Source organism: Gopherus flavomarginatus, chromosome 3, assembly GCF_025201925.1.
Source record: "Gopherus flavomarginatus isolate rGopFla2 chromosome 3, rGopFla2.mat.asm, whole genome shotgun sequence".
Classification (NCBI taxonomy): Eukaryota; Metazoa; Chordata; order Testudines; family Testudinidae; genus Gopherus; species Gopherus flavomarginatus.
The window spans coordinates 94,469,036-94,480,124 of record NC_066619.1 but is presented as its reverse complement, the minus strand read 5'-3'; the positions used below and the strand labels follow the sequence as shown (position 1 = coordinate 94,480,124).

The following is an 11,089-nucleotide window of genomic DNA, read 5'->3' as shown; positions in this document are numbered from 1 at the left end:
CAGTCAGTGGTGCTGACCAGAACAACCTAGTGCCTGACATGTGGCGATCCAGTTCTGGGTCACGACCTAAAGTTTGAAAAACACTGCCCTAGGCCCCTCTGCTCACTTTGGGTGTGATTTATGTTTTTGTTTGTTTAGGCTCTCAAGCTATTTCATATTAGGAACTACATTTTAAGATACAGACCCCTGCATGTTAAAATTAGGGCTGTCAAGGGATTAAAATAATTAATTGTGATTAATCGCACTGTTAAACAATAATAAACTAGCATTTATTTAAATATTTTGGATGTTTTCTACATTTTCAATTATATTGATTTCAATTACAACACAGAACAGGAAGTGTACAATGCTCACTTTATATTTTATTACAAATATTTGTGTTATAAAACAAAATAGTATTTTTCAATTCACCTCCTACAAGTAATGTAATACAATAACCTTATCATGAAAGTTGAACTTACAAATGTTGAATTATGTACAAAAAATAACTGCATTCAGAAATCAAAATGTAAAATTTCAAAGCCTACAAGTCTATTCAGTCCTACTTCTTGTTCAGTCAAATTGCTAAGACAAACAAGTTTGTTTGCATTTACAGGAGATATTGCTGCATGCTTCTTGTTTACAATGTCACCTGAAAGTGAGAACAGGCGTTCCCATGGGACTTTTGTAGCCCATATTGCAAGGTATTTATGTGCCAGATACTCTAAACATTCGTATGCCCCTTCATGCTTCAGCCACCATTCCAGAGGACATGCATCCATGCTTGTTAAAAAAATGTGTTAATTACATTTGTGATGGAACTCCTTGGGAGATAATTGTATGTCCCCTGCTCTGTTTGACCCACATTCTGCCATATATTTCATGTTATAGAAGTCTCGAATGATGACTCAGCACATGTTCATTTTAAGAACATTTTCAATGCAGATTGACAAAATGCAAAGACGGTACCAATGTGAGATTTCTAAAGATAGCTACAGCACTCGACCCAAGGTTTAAGAATCTGAAGTGCCTTCCAAAATCTGAGAGGGATGAGGTGTGGATCATGCTTTCAAAAGTCTTAAAAGAGCAACACTCCAATGTGAAAACTACAGAATCCGAATGACCAAAAAAGAAAATCAACCTTCTGCTGGTGGTATTTCTCACTTTCTGGTGATACTGTAAATAAGAAGTGGGCAGCATTATCTCCTGTAAATGTAAACTTGTTTGTCGTAGCGATTTGACTGAACAAGAAGTAGGACTGAGTGGACTTGTAGGCTCTGAAGTTTTACATTGTTTGGTTTTGAGAGCTGTTATGTAATAAACAAAAAAAATCTACATTTGTAAGTTGCACTTTCATGATAGATTGCACTACTGATTATAACTGAAATCAATATATTTGAAAATGAGTAGAAACACATCCAAAAATACTTAATAAATTTCAATTGGTATTCTATTAACAACGCGATTAAAACTGAGATTAATTGCTATTAATTGTTTTAATTGCGATTCATTTTGGGCTAATCACGTGCATTAACTGTGATTATCGATAACCCTAATATAAAACTAAATATTTTCCCCACTATACTGTTTAAATCTGAATGTATAGTACTATAGTAAATGAAACAATGAATTCATACTACTATTTTGGGTAATGTTGATCAGTAGCTCGGCTCTTGAATCACTGAGGTCTGAGTATCACTGACCTAGAAGGAAAATCATTTTTTCTCTGGCTAGGTGTTTTAACACATATAAGAGCTCTAAATTCCTGAAATATTCTTGTCAGTTATAAGCCATTTTCTACTGTATTAGAAAAACAATAGTTAACAGTACACACTGAATATTGGCAATATTGTAAGTTACATCATCTAATGTATGGCTTACCAGGTACAGTATTTCAGAGAGGGAAGAACAAGGAAATACTATCAAAATCCTTTTTATACTCAAGGTATTTTAATCACCATGTCTATCAGTCTCCATCTCCACACAAAGGAGGTCCCACAGCAGATGAGGAAATTAACAACATGGTGTCTGTTAAATTAGTTTGACCAGGGATCAGGAAAAATTATCCCCTCACCCTTCGTGTCAAATCCTTTTTCTTTATAAGTAATTTATGATTTACATATTCCATATGACTAGTTCCTTAACTCTCAAAAAAGTCTTTCATAACAGATGTGAAAATCTTCCTCCCCATCTCAGACAGTCATGAGGCCTGGTCTCCACTGGGATGGGGGGGGGGGAGGGAGAAAATCAATCTAAGATATGCAACTTCAGCTGTGAGAATAGCGTAGCAGAAGTCGACGTATTTTAGATCGACTTAGAATCACTTATTCCGCATCCTCGCAGTGTGGGATCGACAGCCGCTGCGTCCCCGTCGACTTTGCTTCCAGCTCTCGCAGAGCTGGAGTTCAGCAGTCAACGGGAGAGTGATCGGGGATCGATTTATCGCGTCTATACAACACATGATAAATTGATCCCAGATAGATCGATCACTACTTGCCAATCGGCGGGTAGTGTAGACGTATCCTCAGTTTTCAGAGGTGTTGTGTGACATTAACAGAAGACATTTGACCGGTTTCTTTTGTGAAAACAGTAGAATTTTTAGCATAACCATAACATTTTATTGCAGTGCCCAGAGGCCCCTTCATGTTAGCTGCTGCAAACACATGGTAAGAGACAGTCCTTGCTCCAAAGAGCTTGCACTCCAACTTTCCTTGGTAGCTGCCAGGAGACATTCTAATAAAAACCAAACCCTCAAAAACAAAAACAAACTTCAAGCCATGTGCTCATATTTGCATGGGATACAAAAGGAGGAATGACCTAATAGGAATTCAGGAGAAAGAATTGAGTGAAAGTGTCTCTAGAAAGAGAAACAAGATATGAGAAATATATAATCAAATTATGAATCAAATAACAGCAATCCATTCTAGAGGCATTAGGATAATTTTGAGGCTGGGGAGAGAAATATAGGGGGATGTTCAGGCAGAGGTACTGGTATATGGAAGTGAAGAAAGTAAAGACCAGCCAGGATAATGTAAGCAAATATTTGTATACAACTTTGCAATTCAGTCTACCAGTCGTTATCTTTAGTGATATCTTATTTTCTCTAATGCCTGTAAGCTCTCTGTAAAGAGAAATATTCATATATGCCAGACATTTTTCTTTGATTGTGAGGCTGTTGAGGAAAGTAGCTAATGATCAATCTGACTGAAGGAGCCTTTTCTATTATTCCATCATTGCTATCATTAGCACTCTGTCACAAATGCTGCTACATGCTACATGTTTCCATCATGTTTGTTATTTAGGGCAGTAACTAAGACTTTGGAAACACTTCATTGCAGTTTAAATTCATTATCTGATGCTAATTAAAATTATCTGTTTCACTGTCACAAGAGAAAATCCAGTTAGAAAAACTGAAGAGTTGCAACAGTCCTTCAACAGCTGATCCTGGCGTGCATATGTGTCTACAAGTATGAACATTTTATGTCACTGTCAACTAGGTCTAATTGGGATTAACCTTTAAGTGTTTCCTACTATCTGTAAGATTAAGTGGGATCAGAAAGAAGCATAGTCAGCACAGTACAGCCATATCAGTAGATATGAACTGAGATAATGGTGGAATCTCTTTGCTTTAATTGTGACATGCAAGTGTGCACTTCCAGGTTTAATTAACCTAATTATTGAGTAGGACTTCTGGTTTTTTTGTTTACATATTCACATCACAACAGAGTTCTTTACACAGTAACTCCTCACTTAATGTCATCCCAGTTAATGTTTCATTATGTTGCTGATCAATTAGAGAACATGCCAGTTTAAAACTGCGCAATGATCCCTTACGTTGTTTGACAGCTGCCTGCTTTGTCCACTGATTGCAGAAAGAGCAGCCGATTGGAGGTAGGTGGCAGAGGCTTGAAGCCAGGGTTGACTGGCAGGCCCGCTATCAGCTCCCCTAAGTTCCCTGTGCAGCAGCCACGTAGCAGGCTACCAACTGCAGACAGTTCAGCTGGCCAACCCCCACTGCCCTGTGCTGCTTCTGCGCTCTGCCTTGAAGCTGCTCCCAGGAGCCTCCTGCTTGCTGTGCTGGTGGGGGAGGGAGAAAGGGGTGCTAATGTCAGGGTCTCCCCCGCCCCCGCTCCTTTATCCCATTTCCACAGAGCGGGGCATGGGGGGGCCGGACACGACAGGGCTCAGGACAGAGGGAGCTTGCTGGCAGCAGCTGCTGTCTCAACTTGTTAAACTACTTAAAGTGGGGTCAGTGTACTTAAAGGAGGGTCAGTGTACCTAAAGGGGCAATGCACATCTCTCTCACACACATACACACATGGTGTGTCTCTCTGTATCTCTCTGCCATGCTGTCTCCCCTCCCTCCATTCGTGCTGCCTTGTAGAATGTGAAGCTATATTAACAACGTGTTAACCATTGAGGGCTCAGCCCAGTGCTAGATCATTTAGCAGTAAGGCATTTCCTGGAAAATATCCCACCCTCTAACTCCTCCACCTCAACCAAGCTTCACAATCATCATTTCCCTGGAACCTAACCCCCTGGTTTACATTAATTCTTACAGGGAAATTGGATGCGCTTAACATTTCACTTAAAGTCACATTTTTCAGGAACATAACTACAACGTTAAGCAAGGAGTTACTGTATGGCGTGTTAATCTGTGAACAGGATAGTTGGAAAGCAAGAGAGATTTGCTTCTCATGAAGATTAAACAATGTGTTTCATTTGTTTTAGGATGTGTGTATTAAATATAAAACTAGAAATTAATGCAGGGGTTGGCAACCTTTCAGAAGTGGTGTGCCGAGTCTTCATTTATTCACTCTAATTTAAGGTTGTGTGTGCCAGTAATACATTTTAACGTTTTTAGAAGGTCTCTTTCTATAAATAAGGTACAAGTCGCTCTTTTACCAGAGAAATAATCTTTGTCTAGATCAGAGGTGGGCTAACTTTTTGGCCCAAGGGCCACATCTGGAAACAGAAATTGTATGGCGGGCCATGAATGCTCACAGAATTGGGGCTAGGGTGTGAGAGGGGGTGAGGGCTCTGGTTGGGGGTGCTGGCCAGAAATGAGGAGTTCAGATGTGGGAGGGGACTCCAGGCTAGGGCAAGGGAGTATGGTGCGGGGGTTCAGGCTCTGGCTAGAGGTGTGGGCTCTGGGGTGGGGCTGAGGAGTTTGGGGTGCAGGAGGGTGCTCCGGGCTAGGACTGAGGGGTGCAGAGGACAGGACGGGGATCAGGGCTGGGGCAGGAGGTTGGGGACAGGGAGAGGCTCAGGGGTGCAGGCTCTGGGTGGAGCTTCTCTCAAACTAACTTGTCATGCATTTCAATTCAGAAATAGCTATACAATTTACAATCAATGTTATATTATTCATTATCTGAAATCAAAGAAAGTTATATTTTACCAGAAAACAATGGCTAAATATTTGCAATTATAAACATAGCAAATTTTTAATATACAGCCCTTCAACATTGCTGAAAGTTTCAAGCCACTTCAGGATTTCACCCTTCAAGTGATAATTTCTGAGCCTGCACTACTGACTTATACGTTTAGTATAAATACTTACAGATACTATGTTACATTTCCTGAGTTATACGTTCACGTAATTAAAAGCTGCAATATTGCACAAGTATAGGAGGTAAAAAAACTGTCACAATGCAAATCTTAACCCTGCATTTCCTCATTTTGGGGGGATTAAAACCTCAACAGTATTGCACTAACTATGGGCCCAGTGCTGCTCTCAGAAAAGTAAGTTACCATATTCCACAAATTTACTAGGAACAGGGATGGGCTCAAACACTAGGGCTTGGATCCTGCATGCCTTACTCTCAATGACTTCACTGAGACTGCTCACGAGAGCAAGTGCTCAAATACTAGCCAAGGACATATCCTATAAGGAAATGAATTAATCCTGTGCCAGATGTGATTACCCTGTGTTTTATGTCATATTTCTACATTCTGCTGTGCCAAAAGGTTATATTCATGTTGTGGTTGGCAGCACCGTACCTTTCTATTTTCTCAAGGCTAGTTAAAATTTATCAGCCAACAGTAATTGTAAGTAAATTAAATATGTTCATTAAATTCATTTTTGTTTCCACTAAAAGGAGGAGACAAACAGAAATTCCATTTGCTGAATACCTCAAATGTTAAGCTAAAAAAGCCTGTGCTTAGTGGAGGAGTGAAGAAAAACCATCTTGCTGGTAAGAAATCTGCATAACCCATTACAAAATAACTATTGACCCCTTTCAGATCTATCTGAAAAGCCAAAGCAATTTTTGAGAACTACTATCAGGAGCTCTCTAACTGTGCATGTCACATCCATCTCTGTTCAACAGGACAGGGCGGGATTTTGTTTTTGGTTTGTTTTTTTTAAAAACAAGGCCAGCCAGATGGAGAAGATCATTATTATGAACGGATGGATTTGTCCAGTAAATAAGAATATCTCCAGAAGAGATGTTTCAGTTTATGCAGTAATTAGGTGATCACTTTTAAAAGAGGTATATATATAATTATTAGCAGTATAAATAGATTTTATACAAGATAATGCGGAAAACAAGCAGAGATTTAAATTTTTAGCTAGATGTTCAGATGTCTTGATAAGCTGTTATTAGTTTGCCGGAGCTTAAAATCCCCTGATGATGGATTCAGTGTCATTCAGGTTCTGAAACTAGAGACAACTGGATTTATGAGCAGAACAGCCAAATCATTTTAGAAACAGTTTAATTTACAAATACAGTTTTACAAAGGATATTACAAAAATAATCAAACACTGTGCAAAACGTCCACTGACTTGTATTTGGTTACAATGACAGGAAACTGGTCTTTCTGAACCTCATTTAAATTAGGAAGTTAATGTCTCTAGCAGAGCCTCTATTCCTTTTACATTTTTATTGCATTGCAATTGCGGAATGAGGCTTTTTAGTCCTCCTTTGACTTTATTTGCCACTTCTTGATCTGTGCTTCGGAGAAGGCTACAAGAAAGGAGGAGAAAACATTATATTTCAAAGGTCAACTTTTAGGTCAAACAAAAATAATGTCAGACAGTACACATAAAATCAGTAACTATTTAAAAAGAGACCCACTTCCGGCCAGGTACTGATTTTCTCTCTCTCACAAAGAGACACACACACAAAAATATGGAAGCAATTCCACCAGGCAAACACAGCAAATGATGGCATAGCTCTATAGCGAATCTAGTAATCTCTACTTGATGCTCTGGGATTCCTATACTTCAGGACCATAGAACTTTACATGGTTTATTTTTATTCTGTTACCCTGGAAAGCCAGCTTCCTTGCTGAAAAGTAGCATTATTTCAACAGTGATAAGGATGTATAATTAATAGGAATAGGATGAAATTAAGAAAGAAAACATTTAGGATGATCATCAGGAAAAAAGCTTCCCAGCAGCGAGGTTAGTCTATCTCTTCACCTAGGTAAGCAGCAGTAGGATGCCCTGTTGCTTAGGACTTTACACTATGAGGAACAAACATTCATTGGCAGGGAGATGGCCTGAATGACAACAGAACTTTAACACCTCCAACTTCTATGGTTTTTACCATGAACTTGCGATTAGCCAACTATAACCTCTTGTTAATTTGTTAGATTCTTAACAAGGATAAATTGACCAAGCTGCATGGAACGTGAAAAGAAGAATTAATATAGCTTGTTTATATACAAATCTGTTTTCCCCCTCTGACCTAAAATCCCGCCGAGGCTGATGGTACAAGAGGCAAGAAGCCATGCTACATCCAATAAAGAGATCTATTTTCAGCTACACTGTTCTGAGATGTAATTCTTTGACTATGGACTTATAAGTCCTACTGGGAATTTCTGTTAAGCTTTTAGTTATAACTAGAAGTTCTCTTACCATCTAAGCAGGAGCTTTGTTTCTTTAAAATAAACCCAACACAGAATAGGTCACATTCATATGGCCTATCTACAGGCACTACAAACTAGTAAGGAGGAAGAGAAGCAGGATACTGACAAAACATGCCAAGTATGTAGAAAATTAACACATTTTATAGGGTGAATACCAAGGAGAAACTGGTATGGTTTACCATTTGGGACAAAGAGCATATTACAGTGTAATCCACTCTGGACTGCTTCTTATAAATTTCTAATTAAAAGTATTATTTATCAACTGTTTATATGAGCCAAGTTTTGTATAGCAGTTTGCAAGCTTTTTGACTTAACACACTGAAAAGGAATTTCTGGTCCCCATATTATTTGAAGAGAATAACTGCTGAATATTTGCAATTATGTACTCCAAAAGGGGCAAAATATATGTTGTCCTCTTTGACTCGTAAGACCTCTTACCGGCATAAAAAGCTATGTGTTTTGTATCTGAGAGGTAGCCGTGTTAGTCTGGATCTGTAAAAGCAGCAAAGAGTCCTGTGGAACCTTATAGACTAACAGACAATGTCCCATGCATCCGACAAAGTGGGTATTCACCCACCAAAGCTCATGCTCCAATATGTCTAATATGTCATTTTTTTCATGAACTCTCAATACTGGATGTAATCCTTACGGCCAGGTTATTAGGCATTCAAATATCATGGCGATGGTAGAAGTATAAGAACTTAAAGAGAACAGTATCACTCATGTAGTGGTTCCATATAATTTTAATTCTGAGCAAGTTGCCGATAGGAAGTTGCACTCTATGTGCACAAGTGAACTGGATTCTGATCTTACACTAGCTGAACACTTGTATAGCTCCACCTGTACTTCAAGAGAGCTATGCCTAATTTATACCAGTCTGCGATCAGAACCAGGAGACCTCTGATTCTCCATTATAAAACCCAGTTCAAGAGTGACAAAAATATCAGAAGTGTTCAGCACATGCTGTGGTGATTAACAGAATGCACATTTGACACACAAAATAGGGCAGCAATTTAAGCTTCTATAAATATCAAAACCAAGACCTTCAAGTGAATTGGATTGGTAAAGCAGAGATTTAGATAGGCATGTGAATAGATGCTTCTATAAACCAACAAAAAAATGAAGAAAAAAATCAACTTCTACAGGCAGAAAGGCACTTTTAAAACAGGAACAAATAGAAGACAGGTAAAATCCTACAGCCATTTGGGCTCCCTTACTGGCAAAAGAAGAAATTGACAGAAATATCAGGGGCACCTTTTATATGTACATCTTTGTTTTGTTTTTTTTGTATTTCAGTAACATTTTATATAAAAAATGTGCAGTCATTACCTGTATCTGATTACGGTACTTTTTGAGCTCAACAGTACTGTATAATTTAGGCAGCATCTTTAGACTAAAAGCATGCAATTAAGCATGGATAAGATTAATTATTGCACATTATGGAAGTTAAATTAATGCCACACAAAATGGCGGGAAGAAAGCAGCTTGTCTAGTTGCTCTGAGCATCCTACAACAATAAAAAAATGTATGAAGAGCTGATAAAAACCTGAAAGTTGTAATTTATTAACAAAACAAACAAACAAATGTGAAGCACTTGAAAGAATTCCTATCTACAAGGATTAATTTGTGATGAAAGCCTAGAAATTCTAGTATAAGAGGAAACTACATACTTATAACCAGTGTGTATGTGTCCCCCTCTCCTTTGGGGAGGGGTAAGATTTTAGTATTGCTGAAAGATGGCGGATTGGCAATCTTGGAAAACGAATTCCTCTCTGTAGCCACAGAGCAGCAGTAATCCAGGCTTCCCAAACAACCTTCCTCGATCATGACCCAAATTACCAGCGCTTGGGGGCAGGTAAGGTCTCCATTCACATTCTGTCCTTGATCTCTCCAATGAGATTACTACCAAGCACGTCGCAGTTACCACTAACTGTTGTGAGGTTTGAGGGGTGGACGCTTGTCTGCTAGGAAATTAACCGAAACTACAAACTGTTAGGGAACCACTCAATGTTTCAATCACTACTGACCTGAACTGGTGACCCAGCAATTAAAAGGTCCTATATCCATTACAGATCCTGTGATTTATCCAATTTCTCTTAACACTAGTGACAAGGCATGGCAATTTTCCAGAGAATTCAGAGAAGGAAATGTGGCAGTCTACAAATTATTAAATCAAAGTGAATTATGTATATTGTGATGGAACACACGTACAGTCATATGATTTTAGACACAGTACCTATAAAAGGGTCGTGGGGACCCTGGAGCTCCCAGACATCCAGCCCCTGCCATTTTCTCATGGATATTTTTAGTAAAATAGTCAGGGATAGGTCACGGGCTTCCAGGAATTCTTCTTTATTGCCCGTGACCTGTCCGCGACTTTTACTAAAAATAGCCATGAGAAAATCTTAGCCTTAATCATTAAAATGTGAAGGGTGAACATAGACATTAATTTCTTGAATGCTCTAATGTGTAGGATCAAAATAATTCAATAGAGGGTACATATATAAAGAAAACTTCCAATGGCACCAGGGACGAGTTAATCTTTTAAACAAATCTCAAAGCCTTAAGTTAAGGACAAATGTTAAGTAACAACACACTGTCAATGTACAAATCATTCTACACAAATCCTACTGAATATCTGTGTGCAGGATTAGAAAATTTAAAGGAATTAAATGTGCTTATCAAACATTAGGGGTCTGTTTATAAAAGCTAAGGAAAAAAGATGTGAAACCTCTCTTTGTAAATCAAACAATTTTATCACAATGCAGAGTTTACTAAATTCGTTTGTATGCAAATAGTTACGTTACACTACCAATTCCCACCAACAGAAACCCCACTGAAGTTTGCAAAACAGAATTAAAACTGAACTTGGATCACAATAATCACATTTTCATCACTTAAACCGCTTCTAATTATCTACAGAATCAGTCTGAGCAAACTATCCTTACCCTACAGCAATAGGAATTAGAGTTGCAAAGTAAAGAGACAAGAGATTCAATTAAAAGATTTTATTTTTTTAAATGTACAAAGGATATGTTGTCTACTTACAAGTTACTAGGTGTGTTTGACTCAGTTCTGTCAGATACTTATGAAAAGCTAACTAGGTAATTTTGTTATCTCTGCTGAACTGAGGGTTTTGAAACTTCACAGATTAGGGTTTATTAAGACAACAATTTCCAGATTTCCCTGATGTCACACTGAAAGTTTCTATTACAAAGTGAAACTGACACCTATTTAC

At 38.3% G+C, this 11,089-nt stretch overlaps 1 protein-coding gene across 3 annotated transcripts in view; it reads right to left on the bottom strand.

Annotated features, from left to right (window-relative positions):
* Positions 1–6,676: 6,676 nt before the first annotated feature.
* Positions 6,677–11,089, bottom strand: part of PUM3 (pumilio RNA binding family member 3) — a 37,083-nt gene continuing 32,670 nt past the window's right edge. For all 3 annotated transcript variants that reach the window (XM_050944283.1, XM_050944284.1, XM_050944282.1), the window contains exon 18: positions 6,677–6,944. In XM_050944283.1, coding sequence (XP_050800240.1) covers positions 6,815–6,944 — 130 coding nt within the window. In that variant the 3' untranslated portion in view covers positions 6,677–6,814. The remainder of the gene's footprint in view (positions 6,945–11,089) is intronic.